The following is a 24,152-nucleotide window of genomic DNA, read 5'->3' on the forward strand; positions in this document are numbered from 1 at the left end:
AGTTAGCTGTTCTGCGGTTGTTCCTTTTTGGCATTCAGCCACAGCTATTAGTTGTTACGGATGAATATTTATAATTACTGTGAGTGGTCACAGGTGTTTAATGGGGACTGCAACATCACTTGGAATAGCCAATCAGAGAGTATAAGAAGCATATTTGGTCTATTGAAACACATTGGGGACTGTACTTAATTTGTCAGAGTAGTGGGATTGCTGAGGTGTGACTATTTTTTTTAAACCATAAACATTCACAGTTTCTGGCTATGATAAATGGCATCAATTTGGAGATTTTCAAAGAAAACATGCCTTTCAAACCCACTTACGGGTTTTGACCTTTAAGGATGTTTAATACAAAAACAAAATACAGCCATTAAAGTTTAATGTTTTTGATTTCCTCTCGGTCAAATAAAAAAGCATAACTCCCTCAATAGTGCGAAAAAAAATTTAAGTGTCTCCCCAGTTTTGTACCACCCCCTCTGCTGTCATAAATAACAGACAGGTCCTTAACCCTTTGTAACCTTTATCAAAATCAGGTTTCTTGTGCTGTGTTCAGATGCATTTCACAAGCTATGTAACCCAATGTAACCTGAGCCAGGTGGTTGGTTTGATATCTTACGAAACATGGGAAGAAATGTTCAACAAATTGCAAAAAACTGTGTAAGGTGACAAGAAAATGGCCTTCAAATTAGTTTTTGGGTGGTTAGGATTATTAGAAAATTATTTTTAAAAAAAAAAGGGGGGGGCAGTCCACTATATTTTACTTATTCTGATTATATATTCAAAGTAATGTAACCAGGAAAAAAATAATACATACATATATATAAATTTAAAATTTTAAAAACCTTTTGGTGTTATTCCTTTTTTTGTAGTTTCAATTAATTTTCGTGTAACTTTTTACTAATGTTTTTCTAATTTTTCGGCCATTTCTCTTCAGGTTGCTCATTGCATTCTCCCCATGTTTTTGAAAGAAATCAAACCAATTTGCTCAGGTTTCAAAGGGTTCATTGAGCACTGTTAGTATTAAGCATACATCCCTAGCTACACTGTAGATAGCGGATTAAATTAATCTTTACTTCATTTAATATAATCAGTTTGCACTTTGTGCTGCATGTTTGCAGTTTTCTCCATGAGAGGCCGAGGTTAAAGACCTATTTAAGTGCAAGTTAATGGAGGAATACATGTCTAATTAGCTCCAAGTTGTAAATTGCATAATTGAGTTTGGATCCCAATTTTGTGCTTGGATGAATCAATGGTTAATAATATAATAGCTTCGTTATAAGCTCCATAGCATAAATGTGTATGGGCTTCTTAAGCCTGGTGTGTCTGGAGAACGTCAGATGAATTATTGATGGCTGTGTGGAGACACATGTGGGCCAATTTAACAAATTATGCAAAAAAAAAAAAAAAGGATTCACAAAGGGATGCTGCCTTCATGTTTCTGCTTTTCCCAAAAAATCTATTAAGAGGTCTGCAAATAATTACTTGAATTTCTAATGGCAGCTATCTCCCTCTTTTCTCCTGCATTTAAGGACCAATAATCAGCCAACAACAGAAAATTGTTGATTAGACCCCTATTGAGCAAATGGCTTGCGGTGAAGAGAAACACAAACGTTTGAATAGGTGGTGTTGTGTGAAAATGCCAAAGGAAATTGGTCCGACCGGTGAGAGTAGTCTGCAGTTTTAAGAGTATCAGCTCAGGGGTGAAACGGGGAAGGGGGCATTGTGAAACTTTATTAAAGCACACTACTTTCAGACAGAGAGAGCCTGCAGATATATTGGAGAGCCTTTGCCTCTCTTTGACACAGAGAAAGTAGGCAGCGCGAGCCCACAGAATATTGAATCAGTCAAAAAAAAAGGGCTGGAACAAGGGGCAAGGGAGTTGAACTATCTCTTGCCTCTTGAGTGGGCGGATGTCATAATTATCATTTCTCCAGGATTGCGGTGGAGGGCCGCGGGCGCTGGCAGGATCTCTGCAGATATGTGGGTGTAGTGGTGGTGTCGACCCTGTAGGGCAAGCCACATCACTTCCAATACAGAAGAAAAAGGGACAAGTCCCACCATAATTGGCGCCTGGGAACACTGCAGGGCGCTCAGGGGAAGTTGATAGACGGTCAAGGCTCGTGCACGCACATAAACAAAGCTGTGGCCGTGCACGAACACAAACACACACAGCAAGTGCAGGGGGCTCTAATCTGCTATCCCATGTCAGGCTGAAATGAACCAACCCCTAGCTGGACGCAACAAGTCTCACTATCTCGCCTTCTTAGTCTCATTCTCTGTTTTAGCCCCCAAGCAAAAGCAGCCTGACTTCAGTGGATGCACGTAACTGTTGGTTGTGACCTCCAAGTAAATTAGGAGAAAAGGGGGTGAAAATATGTCTCTCCTGTGCTGCCAAGCCAGGTTGCTGGCATTATTGGCTTCATGTGTTGCAGAAAGCTATGGCCAGTGTAAATGGGAGTAAATTATCAGGTAGGGCTCACACTGTGAAAGCACTCCCTGTTAAAATGCTTTCTATGTAATTGTCAGACATGGTATTCAGTATTATTAAAACGAGCTCTTGCCTGTCTGTGCTTACTCGCTTCTTGTTGTATTGTCCAGGAGTGTGTTATCGAAAAACACCTGAGAGAAAATTGCTTCTTTCACTAAAAGCTCCTCTTGCCATTTGTCAAGAGACGTATAGGCTATAGGAGGTGGGAGCAGCAGGCCAGTGGGATCCTTGCACACTAGATTTCCCCACTAGGAGCACTGGTGCTGCTTATTTAAAATTTTTAGGAGCCTTAGTCCAAATGCAAGAGCAGCACTTAAAATCATTTCCAACACAATATATTCATGATCTTTTTAAAGTCGTGTCACTGATTAATGTTTTAAAGTGACATTTTACAGAAATAACAAAGCACAGTGCAACAAGGTTTTGTTGTCTTCTTGAAAACAGACATTCCCGACAGGTGCTGAGCCTATCCATCTATCTCCCGCCTGTCTATCCATCTTGCTGAAAGTGTTATAAATATTGAAAAACCTGCTGTTTGGAAAGTCACACCCAGAATATGATGGGCTGCGGTAAGCATTCTGATGAAATGCTCAGCGAGCAGATTATTTAGGACAATAAACAAGCTTTTGTTTGAAATGCAACACTCCCTTCTGTTGCATCAATGTCACGTGTGATGCACACACACTTCTTATGTGTGGTACAGTATGTGCTGTGTTTTCTGTAAATGCATTTAATCTCAGGTTTTTGTTATGATTCAGGGCATTTTGCAGTAATCTATCCCAAATATAAATAAGGCATTAGGGGTGTTGAGACGTTTTACGATTTGACTTTGAAGCTTTTGTTCTTCTAGCAGGTTCGAACAGGCGCTTTAAAATGCCGTCCAGCTTCTCTAACTGCCCGCTGTGGCATTCCAACTTAATTGGTCTTGAAAGGTCTTGTTCAGGGAGACGACGCAGGTCAGCTCAAGTCTCTGTAGTTGTTAACTCATCAGACACTCAATTAACTTAGCCACTGTACCTGATCCAAAAAAAAGAAAACGGGGCAGAAAAACAAGTTACCTTCAACTAAATCTGCGTGGAAAAGTTGCTGCCTAAAGTCTGCACCAATAAATTGTTGAGGACTTCTTTAGGACTTCTTTTTTAATAGGCTAAAATACAAACCCTACAGCAGAGAGTGGAGTTTTAAGCAAGACTCTATTAGATATTTACAGCCCTTTTTAACCATCTAAGATTTTGCAAAGACTGGGAATCTTGAACTGTCACTATTCATTTCCCATCATGCCCTGGTTGAAAATATGACAACAAATTCCCTTTAATAAATATGACATTTTAACAATTCCTAATCTTGCTACAAAAACACATAATTCGATAAAGGCTTCACATGTCGATAGTATTCTTGTCAATTCGGCATCTTTATAGTATCGATAAAGAAACTGTATTTGCACACAAACTTAAAATTTGGATTTTGTTCAAGACAAGAAAAAGAATAATTTAGTGATGTTAGGCCGAACGATCAACATCATGGGAATGTGCCACAGCTCTTGCGAAATTCTCATGACTTCATTCTGACGTTTGTCCTCATCAGTAAAACAGCTTGAACAGTTGTTTGGTGTAGGGCTAGCATGAATCACAAACTGGGACTACAGATAATAACTTTAATTTCTTAGGTTTGTCCTAAAACTACAAAATGAAATCTGTCTTTTTAATATCAGATCAAGCTTCGCAGTGGGGTTTTTACTTTATTACCAGTCAATTTGTCGAAGTTCATGTCCATCATTCAGGTTTTTTTGTCCTTCACTTCTTGTGTTTAGGCGAAACACAAACATCCTGTTGTATAAAAGCAAGTCAGTGCACCTAATATGAACTGTAGTTTTATTTTGCACAAATAGGCATACAGGCATGTACAGACTTGACATCTATCAATCTCTCTATTTTCTAACCAGCTTATCCTGTTGAGGGACATAAAATGGAGTTATGTTCCAGCCCTCTGTGAGAATATTTTCAAACTATCAACCCAGAGTCTCCATCTCTGGACTCTTAAAGTTGGCTCTGTCTCTGTTCATAGGAGGCTTGTTATTTCCATTGGTTGTAGACTGGGTTTTTCTTAGGCATGTGCATCAGTCTGCGCAGGTTGTCAAATGTGTGAAGGTTTGTTCTGTTGGCTCTGCATCATAAAGCGACTTAAACTGATCCCAGTATGGCACAGGGATGAATTATGGATAACCAGGGAGAGGAAAAAACTGTCACAGAATCAGAAAAAGGGGTGTATGTGATCGAAACAGTGATTTTCTGTCTGAGGTAAAACTTGCCAAAGCATGTTTCCCAAAGAGTAAAATAGATAGCCTGAGACTTTGTGCTAATCTTCTGTCTGATGTGACTGTTTTTTCGCCACAAGAGCTGAAGGAATGTGTGATATATTTTTGCCAGGTTAGCTAAAAGGTAATCCGCAGGGTTTAAAGCTGGGGCACCATTCTTTTGTTGTGTTTTGTTTTGTTTTTATTCTTTTCATGGACATGCATGTGCTCCACATAATGAAGTATATCAACTCTTAGAAAGAAGTCTAGGTGGCAGATGGCACTGTAACCATCATTGAAATGCAAAAACATAGCAAATACAGTTTTAAAAATGTATTTTTTGTAGTAGGCTTCTTGAGTAATTGTCACTAAAAAGAATATAATTTAGCTGGTACTAATGACTACATCATCTGGCAGATGTGATCTTAAAAAACAGCTCATGACTTTATTGTTGCTTGTCCAATTAGTAAACTCAGCAGGGTTGTGTTGAAGAACTGTAAGCATGCGCTATATTGTAATTCAAACCAGTTATACATCTGCCAATTAAGGAAGCCACACAGACCTAAAATGCACGTATATGCATGGCTCTGCAATCTGTCAGAAAACAGATTGTACTTGAATATAACTTTAGGCAATGTCGACAGTAGATCTGTTTAGTTTTTGTGCTACAATAATTTAAATGTTTTCAGCCAAACTGATTTAATGTGAGACTATTTTCTAGTAAGAGCGTACATGTCTTTTTTTGTTTATTGGCTGGTTAAAACTGAAACGTCTGTTCACAAAATTACATGCACAGACACTACGGAATGTTCTAGGTGGTGCCCTTTATATTGTTTATTCTCAGTAAGCAGGTCTGTCTACCTATAATGTGTGGCTCCTTTGAGACTGAAGTTTGGGAATCAGACGGCACATCTTCACCTATTTATGGAGTGAATCATAAGACTGTCATTACCGTTAGCCTGCAGCATTTTTACTGAGGTTGCGTACTTGTTTGAAATGGGCAATTCAAACTGCTGAGAAGAAATCAAGATGGGGAGCCGATTATGTGGGACGCCCCATCAGTATTTCTCAACAACTAATTAACTCAACTTTACAAAATGTAATGATAGAGGCACTGGTGAGTCACTCCTTTTTCAAAGGGACAATAACATACACATACATTTTACATCTGTTTTTGGTGCAGATGTCTTTCCTTACAGAATGCACCTTGATGGCACTACACTGGTGTAATCTGCCTGCTCATTTCTGGAGAACTAATTACTGCGCATTAGTTAAACAGACCATTTGAAATGCAAGCCTGCTAAATCATGCTTGCCAGGGGAGCACAGCCACCCCCCTCCCTTCCCCACGCAGTCTTTGTGCTTCTATTATTAGTTCTATCATGCATATGTTCGCTATCAGAAATTAAGGCCCACCAACAGTGAGCAGTTAGAGAGGACGCTATTCAGTACACAAGGTAGAGATAAAGTGAAAATGTGTTTTTGTACCTGTCTCTGTTTGCTGCACATAGATGTGTGAGGATTCTCTGTGTAGAGCAGTTCAGACTATAAGGCCCTGCTGTGTATATCTTGCCATATGATCAGCTGCCAGCTGTTAGGACTGCTGCATGACATGAGAAAGCACACAGCTGATGTAGCTTTTTAACAGGCCACTGGTGATGTGTCTAAAGATGCAACCCTTGTAGCAGCCGTCAGAGCACGGAGCATGATCCTCGCCTCCCTGGTCATTGAGGCTGTGTGCCTGCAGCACTGCCAACAGGATCTTTGTTTCTGCAGAGCAGTTGGTGGAGGAACTATGGGTTGTTACAGCCTAATTCCTATCCAGGTGGAGAATGTGGGGTTTCATTGTTTAAAGATGCATGAGTTTGGTCCAGTAAGTCAGGCTGTTCTCGTGTTCTGTTTGCACATATACCTGTAAAATTAATACACCAGAATTTGCAAATAACCTTTGCTGTCATTCACATGTAACCCACTTAATTGGAAAGGCTGTGATCATGTGACTAATGCGCTGACAGGAGTAAAGAAAGAAGTAGTACAAAGACAAGAAGTCGTCATAACAAGGCAGGGTGGGGTAGTGGATGGGTCAAACGAAACAGGACCCTCCCCGAGAGACCATTTGTGTCCTGTGTGAAACCAAGTGATTTATATTAGGGTGCGTTGCCACCATTTTTCTTTTTCGAAATGTAACAACAACCCAGTAATGTTTCTTTCCCTAAACCTATGTAACTTGACTAAAACTTACCTACATAAATCCTCCATTTGTTGTCGCTAATTTGTAAGATATCAAATGAACCGTTCTGTGAGGATATCTTCAGTCTACTAAATCTCACAGAGAGTTTCCTTGAGCTCCCAATGGTTCTCAGTATGTGCTGATGTGGTAGTTATCTCAAAGGGAGCTGATAAACAGAAAAAAAATATGGGCTACTTAAGGAACTTGGGAAAGTATGCACCATTCCTTGCACTTTTTACCTACATTGAGACATAATTTGGAATAAACTGAGTCTAAGAATAATATTTAGTCTAAAAGCTATTTGCAACTGCTTGGAATTCAGCATCATAGTGTTTGATCCTTGTTATGGAGTACAGATTGCATTTACATTTTAGACATGTCGATGATGGACTGGTATATTATGCACTATTTATATGGGTCTGACAGAAAACCTCAGACTTCAGTGAATTAAAATGGACTCCTTCAACCTCCCTGTTGTCAAGATCCATAAATCACCATGACTGCAGGTAGCCTAGCAATGAGGATGACTAAGGTCATAAAAAAGCTTAGAGCTGAGATGACTGTGAAGCCTTTCCAAACAAGTCAAAAACCAAGAGAACTCTGGAGTATCCACAAGATATCCACTCAATATGTTTAAAACACAAATATAGAGTGACTTTTATCAGTCTTGACGGAGTTGGGAGAATAGCTCTATCTGTCGGGTGCCACAAGGGATAACAAGCCTTTCATACTTGTACATCAAGTTGCCTCACGCTACAGAAAAAGGAATTAGGCTCCTGCCTTATGGGCTATTTGTGGCTCCAGCATGCTTTACTTACTTTGACAGTGACGAGGACAGAACATGACTACAGCTGCGTTCATATTATCTAAAAATAATGTTCTAAACTGTCAACTAGATGGAGTGCACGCTAAGTCGGTGCAAGTCCAGGTTCACATTGCGTTGTCACGTCTTAAGTCTGTACGTGTGTGTCAATTCACTGCAAACTATGACAAATGTACAAGGGATAAAAACAAGTGATACTGCAACGCTGTGACCATTTGGTGCATGAAGTGTGCAAAATCAATGGAAAGCAAGGGCATGTGCGCTTTGTGCTCTTCAGTGAAGATTACATGCTCTGTGCCACCTTTAGTTTTGCAAATATATAGTGCAAATAATTTGTTTTGTCAAAGTCAAACTGTAAAAGACAAAACCTGACCATTCATGTTGAAAACAGGATAGAACAGAAAAGGAAAAGTACCAATAAGCAACATGTCAGTTTTTAAGTGAGAATCTTAATGTTGCATGCTGTGAGTTGGTGCTTATCAGCAAAACTTTGGCAATATATGTAGATCCATTGCTTATTCACATTACACAGATGGATAGTGCCAGTTGATCTAATGGCTCAGGCCTAATTATGGCAGTTTGTGGTACACTGGTTAATGGCCAAGAGAGAAAATAAATTAGAAAAGAATATTTAAGTTATTCATGTAGTATGAGACTGCATTATGGAGCCTCATGGAGGTGAAACGTAACTTCCTGCATTTACTTACCCTGCCTCACTGAAGTAGTCATGATAGGCCTGTCACGATAACTGCTTTTGTTTGACTATATATTGTCCCAGAATTATTTGTGATAAATGATAAAATGATTATATAACAGTATATTTATTAAATTACACCCATTAAACCTCCATAATCTTGCCAATTTCCTGCATTCGGCTCCCTGAAAAACTGGGCAGTTTTTAAGTGTTGCACGTCTCCGATTACGCCCCCTGCAAAAATGAAGCCAAATATCTTGAATGTGGCTGCTGTCCTGTGCTGGTGACATCTAGGGGTTGACAGACTATGGGCCAGGCCGATGACTGGGGCAGATATTTGGCCTTTTGCCGATTATCTGTATCGGTATTTTATTTTAATGACCGCCAATGAAATTAATTAATAAAGTGCAAAGAAAGTCTAGACATGGGAGGGACGTTAACTTTGTTAAAAATCAGGGAGCTACTTTTTATTTAAATTTTCACTTGACTTCAAAAAGTATATGATGTAGAAAGTTTTAGTTTTGATTAAACTTTTGCTTAAAGCATTTAAACAAAGTTTTGAATTGGAGTTTGTTTTATTCCATATTCTAAATTTTGACAGAAATATTTTACATTTATATTGTAAATACATATCGGTTTCAAATACTGGTTATCGGTCTCATTAACCACTGATTATGGCTATGGCAAGTTACTGCCCATGCATCTGTCTGACCAGTTGTGAGCAGCTCTATTGAATTTTAGCGCACGGATTGGCACACACATCTGCCAATCATGACGTCACACCTCTTCTTTATAGCATTAAATAACAAATTTAAACAAGATTTATTAAAAAAGATTATTGTTGAAAAAAAAAAACATCAGGGTGCTTTTGGCCCATGTCCTATCCACTAACTGTGAGGGGGTGGGGTTTATGCCCTATAGCGCAGCCATCTATCAGGGGGTGAACGAGCTGTTTTGGCTTCACATTTGGGGGACTGTCATGTGGTCCAGCATTATGAACAGTCTATGGGGTGAAACAATAACAGAATTTTTCGGCTTACTGTCAAGGGTTGGGAAGTTAATGACTGTCAAGACTGTGTCTCTCTCATTCTACAAGTGTAGTTGCAGGTTACCAATAAGCTACACTGTTTTGCCTTAAAAGTGTTGTTTTATTTTTCTTCTGAGTAGGCGGAGTTGACGTAAAAAAAAAAAAAATTTAAAAACTTGCAATTTGTGAAAACCCTCCTGTTTATAGTTCAAAATGTTGGCTAAAATACTGATGAAATTCTTGTACTGACAAACACGTTTGTAAAGAAAACAGTCAATAAGACTGAAGTCATTTACATAATGTCGATAATTATCATGACAGGCCTGTTTTTGAGCCAAATCATGACTTGCTGCAAGACTTTCCCGTATTTGTAGCCTCAGCTTCCTGTGAATGAGCTTAAAGAAAAATTGCATTTGAAAATCACTGTGAGTGATATGCAGGCTTCGCATGTGATTCTGCAGCGTATTCTGAGCTTAACAGGAGTGTGATATGAACATTGATCACCAGTGAATATAATGAAATTGCATCATGAAAAGACAGCAGTGTCTGAGAAGTATCTGTGTGGCATATCGCTGCTGTCAGGCGCAAACCTCCTATATCCAAAATTGCTATTTTTCAGGAATTAGAAAAAAAATGTTTTTAAAATGATCCAATGGAGATAGCAGGTTTAGTTACAAACTTTTTAAATACATTTTATTGGTTGAGAAATGGTAAAAACCCACTGATAGAGGCAGAGGAGGAGGAACCAATAGAATTAATTTATGAAAAAAAATGAAAACATTGCAATGTGGAGATACGAGGTTTGCACCCGACAACAGCGATATGAACACATGTATTCATAAGCTATTTGTGTAAGTGTAACTAGAAACACACAGAGGTTGCATGTTCACTGTGGCATGCTGTTATGTTAATGATTGGACATCGGACTTCCATGATATTATAGAACATTTCACTGCACAGGAACAATACAGTATATAGCTGGGCCAAATGAAGTGTAAACAACCTATTTATGGTTCTGTAAGTGGCCAAAGCCTATTGTGTATGTTCCAGCTCCTGCAGTAAGCCTCAATGTGTGATAAATATTCCATCAACAGATTTTTCTTCAACGCTTTCCCTCCGCTGTCTTGCCCTCCTCAGCTCTGCACTAGTTTTTTTCTTCTTTTTTTTCTCACTCATTTCATTTGATGTCGGACGATGAGTTGGCTTCACACACATGCATGAGGGGAGATCTCATAGGGCCTCAGCGAAGCTCTAATTGAATTGTCTGAACAGCAAGAGATGCACATTTGAATTTGGAAAAAAAGAGCGCAGTGGAAGACTGGCACCGGAAGAGCGTTACATCTCTCGTGCCCATCACACTGAGTTCCATGCAACATTGATTACCTGGAAAAATGGATCAGTTAGTGAAGTCTGTTTGAAATAAAGAAGAAAGAGTGCACGAGGCTAATGCCTTCCCATATCTGCCCTCTGCAGTGTTATCATGCAGAATGCGATAACATCTGTTAATAGTCTGTTTCATTTTGCATTGTCTTCCGAGCCATCAGGGTCACAGAGGTGAATGCCTCGGGTGCCATGACCACCAGCAGACTTCTGAACAAGCAAATGCAGATAAGTAACGAAAAGGAAATGGACAGAGATATTCTTGGATGCCAGGTTTCGGAGACATTTTCTGAATGTTATCACTGTCTAAACAATACATATTTAATAGGCTTGCCAAATTAGATTTCTGTGCTTCATTATATTTCACCACATTGACTTCCATTGATAAACATGGGTAATTGGAGCGCAAAGAGAATCATATCTCCCAATTTTCTGCCTATTATCGGTTCAAGATGGTCATTTTTTAGTTTGCTGTGATGTCTGAAAGACTTTACAGTTGTGAGTTTTCTAAGGGCAAGAGTGACTTTATGTGCAACATTTCTAAAAATTCTAGCTGATCAAGTATGCCTTTTTTCCATGTCTCTACCCTGAGTATCTATAAAACTATTATTTATTACTGATAAACTAACGGTTCAATTCTGTAAAATATATTAAGATTAGGCTTGCCACTATATTCTGTGTTGCCGGTGTTACAAGCTGTACATGAACCAATAACTAATGTTATTGTTATTGGTGAAACATTTTTAATGTTTTAATTGGTTTATTAATTACATAATTTTGCTTTTTTAAAACAATATTAAGGCTGACAACAGACGCCAACATTACTATTATGAACTAAAAGTGTGAGTCAGATTTCACTTAGTCTGCGACGTAACAAATAGGGCTGTGACTAATAATTATTTTCATTCTTGATTAATTTCTTGAATAATTTATTGATCAAACAATTAGTTGTTTGGTCTAAAATATCAGACAGTTTTGAAAAGATAACGTCCTCAAATGTCTTGTTTTGTCCATAAGATTTAGACTTTACTGTCATAGAGGAGTAAAGAAACCAGGAAATATTACCATTTGAGAAGCTAAAATCATGGAGTTTTGACTTTTTTTTTTCCTCAAAAAATTACTCTGATTGATTTGGTGTCAAAGCAAAGAGCAAAAGCACTTATTTGGCATTCTTTTGGATTTAAACCAAATGCTAATAGGGAACTAGCTATTTCCTGCAATATTTCCAAGTGATTCTCAGTTTAAAAAAATTCCAAAAATGACCATTGCTTCTTTTGTTGAAACATTTTTAATGAACAGTAGAGGTATATGCTGTTCTCGATGAAAAGCACATTGCATTTTCTGAGACTACTTCATAATAAAATTGTGTGAAACTTTTGCAAGTTTTGCAAGTGAAATACTTTGAAGCTGCAGCAGTAGGAAATATCTAGTAGTAACCTAACACGGTGCTCTAAGGATATTAGTAGGAGTAAGTAAGTAAAATGTATTCATACAGTGCTTTCCACTGACATAGATCACAATGTGATTCAAGGGCATTATGCAACATACAAGAAAGAAAACAGAAGATCAATTGACTACCCTAGTCAAAGCACTTTGACTACATATTTGAACAGTATATTAAAAAAACACAATACACAACAAGAGTAAAGACAATATAAAGAATATACACAACTAGAGCATATTGTCCAACATCTTGTAAAATGTCTGGTGTAATTGGTAACACCACTGTTGTCATGAGTTTATTAACCAGAGGGAAAATTCCCTCACCATGGCGTCTCTAATGAAGATTAGAGACATGATTCCCCTCCAAAATGCAAAATGGGTTATAGCTGACTAGCATTACGTTAAATAACTTTTACACCATTGGTTGTTTTATGAGCACAATCTCTAGTTTTCTAAGAATGAGTTACTTGTCATTATGAGAGATTTTTCAATAGTTGGTCTGCCTGTTGTTGTTGTTTTTGTTGTTGTTGTTGTGCTGCTGCGCAGGCCGACTCAGAGCCCTGGATCTCCCTGGAGGAGAGAACATGCAACTAATTATTGTGGTGTTTTCTGTCCAGTGTTGTGGTGATTCCCAGTAGAAATGAGTAAAATGGATGATTAAAGCATATAGTTGAACTTTTATGTAAGTCTGTAGTTAGACTGATAGTGATGACATATATTGTGATTTATTTATTTTAGTTAAGTAAGAGGGATGTGTTTTTTCATATTTTGTTGTATTCTCTGTAATATTTCAGAGATTCCCAGGTTCCTAGAGTGAGAGTCTGCATCTGCTGTGACTGGAAAGTGTAGAGTGACCTTGGGGTATATGTCTGAATACATCAAAGATGTTGGATGCTGGTTTTAATCAATAATTTTCACTTTACCCAACAGCACAAAAAATGTATCGAAAGCGCTTTGAAATAGCCAAAAAAGGTCAAAGAGAAAGAAGAAGCAGGAGCGAATTTACAGTTTAAGAGACGCCTTTAAATTCGGCTTTTGTCTTTGGAGCTGGGAGCTCCTTTGAGGGGTCCGGGTGTCTCCTTGGACACCGGCCATGCTGTTTGTGGGGTTGGATTGACTTTCATCTGAACTAACTACAGTTATCTGATACATCTTTTAAAGTCGCTAGTCAGCCTGCAGCGAGTATTTAATATAATATATAGTGAGATACACCGGGACAATGGAGAGATTTACATTCTGTACAGTGCACTCCAATCCACATTGCCTGAAAATGTGCCCTACATCTCCTTTACTTTCATTTCGGAGGAAATATTTTTCAAATGTGTGTCAAAAGCGAGCTGAATGTCATTTATAGATGGATCATGAGTCATAGGTTTGAGTCTCTGACAAACACTGTTCTCCACAGGCTGAACTCGGCTTGCCTTGTCTTGTTAGAATGAAGCTTTCCAGATGCTAATCGGATTTGTTAACAAGAACAGCTGTGCCTTCCTGCCATCTTCCCATGTTTTATCTCTTTGAAGCATTCTGTTCGTGAATGGTTGGATATGTAGTTATCCTTGATCATGGAAAGATGTCGAAACTTCTCCACCAGTCTCCCGAGAGTGATCTAGCCTTTGATCTATTGTGATCTCCGTCCAATTAATGTAATGGATTTAGACGCAATGCCGAGGCTTGAATTCTCCTTATCAAGGCTTGTTTTCAGTTTGGAACATTTCAATAACACAGTCAGTTTAACAGTAATCAGACTGATGAACATAGGTGTGGTTAATCACTTCCTGTCCAGTCGAGTGCAAGCTAATTGGCTGAACAATAAAGACACGACCATCTATTTTTTGGTCTTTATTTAGAACAGCTTTTAATAAATGTTGCTTTGACATAGACTCTAAATGGACGGAGCTGTCTTCTGCCTTTGTGTGACTCACACTGAGTAAGTCTTTGTTCAGATGAGTGTGTGTATGAAGGGCAGAAAAATCAGTCAAATGAGAAAGTCATTTCTTTAAATGTACCATTATCCCAGTGTGAGTCACTGGAAAGAGATGCTGTCTTACTGTCATTGCTCACCCTGGGAAATGTATTTACTCATTGGTAGCACAGTGTCCGGGTAGATACAGGGGATGAAAATATGATGGATTATTAGCTGCTACACTTGGTTTAACTCGAATTCCTCAAGTTCACCCAGGGCGAAACATTGCTAAATAGCATAAAAGCCATAGAGGGGTAACTTTATGAAGATACATTAAGATGAGTATGAATTTTACAGAATTGAAGGAGAATCGTGAGCACGGTTTGCCTCTTCCTGTTATTCATTTTTCATGCATTTTTACTATATAAAGACGATTCTACACTAGACAAGTGTGACTTCCCCTCATGCATATGATGCACCCGTGAATGTAATTTTACGCTGCTGCACTTTGACACATCCAACAACCAAAGTTCATGTATTGTTACATATGAAACTTGTATGACATCTAGATCACTGGGACTGTATCATTTAACAAAGATGATTCATTAAAATTGTGTCAGATTTTGCATGACTGGTAAAACAATGAAACAATGTGCACTTAATGTTTTTTTTTTTTCCCTCCCCACCCCTTGTGCCCATGTTTCTATTCTATCTCCACAGATATCTCTGGCCGAAATGCTGCCCTGCATCATTTTCATCGGCTTGTTTCTCACCACAGCCCGATCCCAAGATATCCATCCCTCACAGGCATCATCCTCTATTAGTGAGTCTTGTGACTCGTTGTGCTCCTGTGAGGGGAAAGATGGTATCCTTCATCTTAACTGTGAGCAGAGAAACATCAGCAAAATCTCTCAAATCAAAGTCCCGTCAGGTGTGCCCTTTCACCTGAACCTTTACAAAAATGACTTGGTTGAGCTGCGCGCGGAGGAAATGGAAGGGCTTAAGAATGCCCTCTCGCTGCACATCGGGGGTAATAGCATACAAGAGCTGGAACCAGGGGTCTTTAGCACTCTCAGTTCGCTGAAAAAACTCCACATAAATAGCAATTTCCTCGTCACTCTGAAAGAGGACACTTTTCAAGGCCTGGTGAATTTGGAGTTCCTCCAAGCTGACACGAATTTCATTCGGGTCATCGAGCCCGGGGCCTTCAACAAACTGATCCGCCTCAAGGTCCTCATCCTCAATGATAATTCCATCGAATTTTTACCCAACAACATTTTTCGGTTCGTGCCCCTCACCCACCTGGACTTGCGTGGCAACAAGCTTCAAACGCTGCCCTATGTGGGGTTTTTGGAGCACATCGGGCGGATAATGGAACTCCTCCTGGAGGACAATGTGTGGGTGTGCGACTGTGATATTTTACATTTAAAAATCTGGATGGAAAACATGAGGGCGCAGTCAGCAATTGGGGACGTGGTGTGCAGCACGCCACATCACCTTAAAGGGACCATTCTGGCTAAAGTCAAGCGGGACATTCTGTGCCCGTCCCACGCAGATATTAACCTGGAGGAGCCGTCAAAGTCACTGGATATGGTTGTGACTCCCTCATCCAAAGTGTCTCAGAGTCCCAAGTTGATTGATGCCAAAGATGACGCCAAGGTACCGACGCCATCTCACCTTCCCGGCAGTCCTTGTGTGGAGCACTGTTCTTGTCACAATCACCCTGTGGCTGGCTTTTTGATGCATTGTCAGGACAGAGGAATTCAAAAGGTATCAGATATCGGAATACTTCAACAAAACCCCACTAAACTGGTCATGACAGGAAATATGATCCAGAAACTCTTGAAGTATGATTTTGTCACATATGACAGTTTAGAACTCCTCAACCTGGCAAACAACAGAATTGATTACATAGATAATGAAACTTTTCTCAGCTTGAGCAGTTTGAAAAAGCTGTATTTGAACGGCAACCGCATCGAAAAACTGTTCTCCACAATGTTTGTGGGGCTCCACAACCTTGAATACCTGTATCTGGAATACAACCTTATCAAAGAGATTGCTCCAGGCACATTTAATCCCCTGCCAAACCTGAAGCTGTTGTCATTAAATAACAACCTGCTCAGCTCTCTTCCTGCGCAGATATTCCGCAATGTGCCCCTCACCAAATTAAACCTGAGGAAAAATCTACTTATGCACCTGCCAGTGAGCAACGTGCTTGATCAACTCGACTCGCTGGAGCAGATTTATTTAGAGGACAACCCCTGGGACTGCAGCTGTGACTTGCTCAGCCTCAAACAATGGGTGGAGAAACTCAGAAAGGACACAGTGGTGGGCTCCATTTTGTGTGTCACACCAAAGAAAGTGATGCAGGACGAACTGAGAAACCTTCGTCATGAGGTGCTATGTCCCGGGTTAGGCACCTACTACCCGATGTCCCCAGATGGAGAGGAGAGTGTGACTGCGACACTTGGGCCTGACAACGGTGGCAAAGGTTTGCTCAGCTCGCTCACAGACACTGTCCCACTCTCTGTCCTCATCTTAAGCCTCCTCATGTTTGTCCTCATGATTATATTCTGCTCAGCCGGATTGGTAGTGTTTGTGGTGCACCGGCGGCGGAGAAGGGCAAAGAAAAAAGCAGCCGAGGAGCAGCCGAGAGAAAACAACAGCAGCAGTCCCATTCACTTGCACTACAGCATGTATGGGCAGAAAACAACACACCACACTCTGACACAAAGAACAGGGTCCTCGACTCTGTACGAAGAGCGATCGCACAGTCCGATTGTTCAGATCTGCCGCAACCCCACCTACTGCTCCCAGCACAAGGAGCACGACACAGATTTGGATTACGGCCTCGATGACCCCAGCAACAAGCATCACGTCTGCCGGAGTATCATGGAGAAGGAGAACACCTCTCCGCTGACAGGAAACCCCAGCTCAAAGTTCCGTCCCATGACAGGAGAGTGCCCCGCGGAGTTCGTCACACTCGGAAACCCCAACTCCCTGTACAGGAACATTCTGGAGCGGGAGAAGGAGCTGCAGCAGCTCGGAATAACCGAGTACCTTCGGAAAAACATGCCCCAGCTTCAGCCTGCTGTGGACATGCAGGTCCCGGGGCACCAGGAGGAGTTAAAGCTAATGGAGACAATTATGTACTCAAGACCACGCAAGGTCATGCTTGAGCAAACTAAGAACGAGTACTTTGAACTTAAGGCTAACCTGCATACTGAGCCGGACTATTTAGAGGTTCTGGAGCATCAAACTGCATTTAACTGAGCTTACACAGAAAAATATATATACATTATGTTTTCAACCAAGTGCCTTGTCCTGTTTGCCCTTCTGTACTTTCCACAGTGTGAAATATATATCATGGGCACATTGCTTTAAGTTTAATTGTAGCACAGAATGTAACTGGTTTAGTTTTTGTTACCTTTTATCTGTTGACTGGTCGGGGTGGTAATCGCTAGTTTAATCACGATAGGATCTATCGATTCTTTTGACCACGATATGATGTGACATCACAAAGTCTATCACAATACGATTTTGATTTTAATTCAGGGGCCTGCAATCGATATGAGATAATATCATGTAATCATTCGTCAGTTACAGAAAAAGCTGCCACTTCTTTTTTAGCTTTTGGCCATAAAAGAAAAAGAAAAACATAATCAATAATTGTATCTGGTTAAGTGCAGTACAGTCAACTTAAAATTGACCCTACTAACAAGAACATTTACCTAAAGTATAAAATTCTGCTCAATAACAACTGTCAGGGTTTAAAGTTTTGGTTTTTTTTTTTGTTTGTTTTTTTTTGCCAGTCGCCACATAGTAAAATCTGACAAACTGATCTTTCCTCAAACAATTTCAGAAAATGATTGCCTTAAAAAAATAAAGTAAATATAACTATTAATCTTAATTTGCGTTTACTTTATATACAAATAAGTTTACTGTGTACTTTTGCTGTGATTACTTCATTTTGTGAAGTTGTTGCAACATAAAAATGACAAGTGAAATTACCTTCTTTCATAAGTGTTCGCAACTTCAGTAAAACAAGTTAATCTGACTTAACTTTATCACAACAAGGAGGATTTCTTCACTAATGAAGCTGGCAGATCTGTGAGTTCTATTTTCTTAACATGTTAAGACAATACAGATATGATTGATTAGTTTGCAACCAGCAGATTACAGATATATAGCACAGTAAACTTGGTTTACTTAAGTTGCTAAAACTTAGAGAAATCAATTTAATGAAACTTGTCAATTTAAAGTTGCAACAAAGGTCACAAAATTAAATAAATATAACTAAACTTTAAGTAATCTTAACCATTAGATATAAATGTAAATTAAGGTTAATAGTTATATTTACTTTTATTTTTCAAGGCAATGGGGTTCCTAGATTTTTTTTTTATGTAAAAGCAATTTGTCAGATTTTACAGAGCATTATTAGCTTAAAGGTTTTTTATTTCTTAATTTTCTGACTTCACTCTTTTTTCCCTTTCCTGCTTGATCATGAAAGTCTTAGTGCATGCCAGTTATACATAAAAGAAATCATCCAATTAAATTAGGATTTGAGCAACTAGCTAGCCACACCAGTCATATAAAACCTCACTCACTTTTCTGTGGGTTGTACTAGCTTCTCATCTCTGTCCACAGAGATGAGAAGTTGTGTGTTTGGATATCAGTGGACAAAACCTTTGTTTTTTAATTCCAAAAGAACGGCAGAGCTTTAATTCCACCTCGTCCTCCTGATCTAATGGCGAGGGAGCGTGGACTTGGCTGTAGCTCTGTATTGTGCTAAACACAACATTTTTTTAGCGATCCAGTCAAATGCAAAGAAATTGATTCAAATCAGACTTGGTAATATGTCATAGTGTGGGAGATAAAGATGCTCTAACTTCTGTTCCACAAGGACCTGAAGCACTTTCACATTGCATAAATTAGCTTAGCAGCAAGTGGACTTTTCCTCTCCTCAGATTTTAACAAACCACATGTATTATTTATCCTTTTTTTATTTACTCACCGTTGGTTTAAGTCCCGAGGGAACAGCAGAGTTGACTTGCTGCCTGCATGCCCATTCTTTTCACCAAACATTTTTGAAACAGAGCAGCTAGTGTCGCTGTCGCGAGAGCAAGCAGTTAGTGAATTGGAATGCTGCTGTCCCATCTTGTCTCCGAAATCCAAAATGTTTACAGTCTGTTGATGTGTTCCCGAGAGCAGAGAGGATATCCTCATCCTCTTTTTCTTGGCTGCTTGCCATTACCTGCCTGGTGCTGATTGATGGTGACACAGATGTGCCGTGTGCATTTCAAAATAAAGGCAAATCTTAAAGATTATATTGATTGATGGATTTTCACTTCAGATATCGGATCGTTGATCACTGAATCAATACATCGCTACGCCCTATTGACAGCCATGTGATGTAGCTGGTGAAAGGTGTAGTCATTTTGGCCAAATGTAGAGTAAAGAAGTGTGTCGAGCAGGCCTGGGTTGAAACCCACTTTGAAATCAATCAGCTTTTGATGATTGATTAAAATTTCCATGGCCCACTGCCACCAAATGAATTGATCCGCACAGCTCACACACACACACACACACACACCCTCCATCTGACATCCTGCGAGGATCAAGCAGATGCTTGGAAAGGAGTGAGTGAATTTCAATCACCACTTGACCCAGAATTGCTGTTTAATCAGTGTATCCTGACTCTGGGTCTGACCTGATTACAACCTCTGTCAACATAAGCCAGCTGGGAAGCTGTAACCAGAATGCTTATTGTGCCGTAGAGTAAGCAAAATGCCAACTGTATGTCGGGAAAAACAGTTATAGGAGCATGGTGCCACTGTCTTTGGATTGATCCAATACACTGCACAGTTGCAGTCATAGGTCCTTTATTTATTTTTATACACATTTACAGAAAGGATGTTTCATTTTCTCTCACTTAAAGTACAGTATATTATACACAACTGTAACCTTGTACAAATGCATTGCACTAATCAAATGCCATAAGATGGTGCATGACAATCAACAGAGTCCTGCTGATTTTTTTTCTGTTGTTGTTTTTATTTCTGCCAGAAAAAATGAGCCACAAATGTGTATGAACCTTCGGAGTGTGTTGGTGTGTGCGAGTGTATGTGAGTTTTTCATGTCACTATTTTATGTCCGATAATACTCAGCATTTAGAAACACCGTACTTCCTCGGTTGGCTGATTTGGAACTGTTTTGAACTGATGAGAGGCGGGGCTTATTATTATTATTAGCACACGGATGGTTACTGACGAGCAACATTACCCAAAAAAAAGCTCCAGTTTTCCACGCAGACAACCTGCCGACTGACTTCAACTTTTCTCAACTCATAATTGAAATCTATGAACTGCTGGCGACACATTTGCAATGTGGACTTTGTCAGAATTTCCACTCCACACTCCATTCATGGAAACTTTGAAACGGTTCATGTAAGCACACACTCTGTAGCTTTTCTACTTAGATTTAATTATTTATTCTGTATATTTTGTATATACTTATGTTCCATTATATCTTTGGTTTTTGTGTGCCTTCAGTGCTGTACAGAATATAAACAGAAGTTGTAACTGATAAACAGGAAATAAAGAGTTGCAATATTACATTAACTCGGAGCTGAATTAATGGTCGGCCAAATCTGCATCAGATAATGGTGCATTTTATAGATACTGTACAAAAATGTGGAAGTAGCCTTTTTGAAGTGTGCAGTAATGGACACAGCAGCCACCCAAAATAATGCCATTCTCTCTCTTAATGTGTTATTAGTCCCTTCACAGTGCATATGTATATGTGCATGCATGTACTTGTGTAAACACCATTTGGTTGTTTTCCCGCTGCGTGAATAATTTAACCCCCCACAATGGCTCAAACCTAGTCCTTAATCACACAACAATGGCTGCAGGGTTTTTCACCAGCCTTCGCTTTTTCTGCATGACTTTCACTTCCTCCCCCTCTCTTGGGGGAAACAGTGGACCCTCTCTAATTCCTCCATTTTCTATCATAATTGATGTATCTGAAGCTCCTCCGCAAGAACACACAGTTTGAAAATGCTCGCACACGCAGCTCTTGAATACAGATACCTCCACCAACATGAATAAATAAATGTTTAGACATTTGTATGCAGACACGCATCATTTAAGGTATGCAAAGGCACACAGGCAAACAGACACACACACACATACACGGCAGGGAGGAAAAATCATTCTCCGCAGCTTGATCCTGTGAGACTCATCTAAAGGTGAGACATTAGCAAAGTGCATAACTGTGTTCAGAGAGAATCCTTCCTTGAGGGGCCGACTTCAAATAAATGGAATCACTTCTGAACTAAAGCTCGCCAAGGCGCCCATCTCGCAACAGAGCTACATTGTTGAATGCATTTAATAAGATGAGTAAACAAACACAACTCAAAGACGAGGTAATGAAGCACAGGGAGGATCTTGTTCTTCAAATGTACTTTTCTATTCACTGTTAACACTTCATATTTACTTGAAGAGTCAGGGCGACACAGCCTGTTAGATATGTGTCATAAAACTTTTCTGTGTATTTTTAGATAGAAGATAATGTTATTTAATATGTACATGGGTATTTTTACATTCATGGTCCAGTGTGTAGGGTTTAGGGGCATACATTGGCTTAAATGGAGTATAATAAGTATGATTTCTTTCATGCATGATCACCTGAAATTAAAAATCCCATTTTACCCAAGAATGAGTTGTTTAAGGGGGCAGGTACTTACTACTCTATGGAGATAGTCATGTTGCACCACTGTGTTTCTACAGTAGCCCCGAATGGACAAACTAAACACTGGCTTTAGAAAGGGCCAGCCCCTCTGCAACAAACAGCTTTGGAAAAACTGATTTTTGACATTAGAGTGCTTTATTCAGTATTTTTAGCAGTTTAAATCACCAGGTCTGTTTGTTTTGGAGAGGAGGCAATCTCTGTGGATAATTTGGCTCCCACTAAAAATGTACTGAAAGTCCGGATCTTAATTTATTTGTGAAAAAAAACTTAAGTAAGTGCTGGGCTAGAGGCCCGTCTGCTAGGTGACAAACAGCATGGAAAAAAACCCACTGGTTTATAAGGTGACACTGCTTTATTCTGTGTTTTTACTGGTTTAAATCAGCCAGTCTGTTTGTTTTGGAGAGGAAGAGAACTCTACGGTTCTCTACTAATTCAGCACCTGGTAAAAACCTCATCAGAGAAAAAAAAGTTGAGCACAGATAAGCAGGTGCTGGGTTAGCAGCCCATCTGTTACTTGCCAAACAGCATTGGAGAAACACTAATTTGTAACGTGCAACTGCTTTATTCAGTGTTTTTACCGATTTTAATCACTTTGTTTTGGAGAGGAAGAGATCTCTGCGGATCTCTTCCTCTCCCAGTAGAACCCTCCCGAACATCTGTATCCAAAGTTATCTGAGAAAATAAATGTGAGCACATTTTGGCAGGTGCTGAGCTAGCAGCCCTTCTGCAGTGTGCCAAACATCATCAGAAAAACACTGATTTTAGAAGTGACGCTGCTTTATTCAGCGGTTTTTGCCAGTTTTGGTCACCTGGTTCGTTTGCTTTAGAGAGGAAGAGACCTCCACAGATAATTCGGCTCCCAGTACAAATCTCCAGAAAGACTGGAACTTATCAGAGAAACATGAAACCTCTTTATTCATTGTTTTTACTGGCTAAAATCACCTTGTCCATTAGTTTGGAGAGGAAGAGACCTCTGTTGATAATTCAGCTGCTGTTAGAACGCTTCCTGAATATCTTTATCTTTAAAAAAAAAAAAGGGAAAAAAAGAGGCTACGTGTTATCAGGCACTTGGCTAGTATCGTCTGTGACAAGCCAGACAGCATCTGAGAAACACTGATTTGTAACATGATTCAGTGTTTTTATGGGTAGTAATCACCTGGTAAGTTTGTTTTGGAAAGAAAGAGACCTCTGCAGATAATTTGGCTTCAAAACAATAAACAACAAACAAACAATAAACACTAAAGGAATCTTAACCAGAAATGCATGTCTGGCAGATGTAAGTAGTTTCAGGTGGTTGCAATCTGCATTTCTCACCACTAGATACTACAAATCCTACACACTGCTCCTTTAAAGACACAACATTTAGGAGCCCAAGAATTAAGTTGAAGTAGAAATGCATTATTTCATTATTATTCACTTTTGTCTTCATTTGAGACACTTTTGTTACCACAGTAAAGCATAGTACACGCAGTGTCATCCTCGGACCCTTACTTGTGAGCATGATGAGGTTTTGCTGCATAAATCTGCACATTAATGATGAAAAACGGCGGAGCATTAGAGCTAAGTACCTCTTGTTTGCTATAAGCTATGGAAACCAAGCTCTAATGACGAGGGATGCTCGTGTTGCTGCAACACTGATGTTCTTGCTGTTATGTAAGGCAATTAAGCATGAACAATGGTGTTAATTCTAGGACTCATAATAAGCCAAAGTGTAAAGGTAAAATACACTGTTTATGCGCAAACAAACACACAAAGCACACTGGGTGAAGTCACAGCCAAACAAGCTCACAAACCTGAACTCAAACAAAACCCCACTAACCAACTGTGACTATTTACAATTCATTTTGAGCACTGCCTATGTTTGTTTTACGCCACAGCCAGATAAGAATCATGTCTTGTGACTGAAATGTAATTACACAAACTCAACTGTGAGGTCTTGTTTTACACATGAGCACTCCAAAACAGCACACAGATAATGCCTCTGATACCCCAAATTACAGCATGTTATTGTGATAATAGCATTTGTGTTGCCTCCATTAATACAGTGTCCACTGTCTCATTTGTACTGCAGATGATGTATTAGCTTTGTTAGCCGAATGCTTTCAATGAGCAGTCTGAAAAAT

The 24,152-nt window shown here is 39.5% G+C and overlaps 1 protein-coding gene across 3 annotated transcripts in view; it reads left to right on the plus strand.

Annotated features, from left to right (window-relative positions):
- Positions 1-18,579, plus strand: part of slitrk6 (SLIT and NTRK-like family, member 6) — a 159,093-nt gene extending 140,514 nt beyond the window's left edge. For all 3 annotated transcript variants that reach the window (XM_042512838.1, XM_042512839.1, XM_042512837.1), the window contains one exon: positions 14,998-18,579. In XM_042512838.1, coding sequence (XP_042368772.1) covers positions 15,013-17,550 — 2,538 coding nt within the window. In that variant the 5' untranslated portion in view covers positions 14,998-15,012 and the 3' untranslated portion in view covers positions 17,551-18,579. The remainder of the gene's footprint in view (positions 1-14,997) is intronic.
- The last annotated feature ends 5,573 nt before the right edge of the window (positions 18,580-24,152 follow it).

This window comes from Plectropomus leopardus, chromosome 24, assembly GCF_008729295.1.
Source record: "Plectropomus leopardus isolate mb chromosome 24, YSFRI_Pleo_2.0, whole genome shotgun sequence".
Classification (NCBI taxonomy): Eukaryota; Metazoa; Chordata; class Actinopteri; order Perciformes; family Serranidae; genus Plectropomus; species Plectropomus leopardus.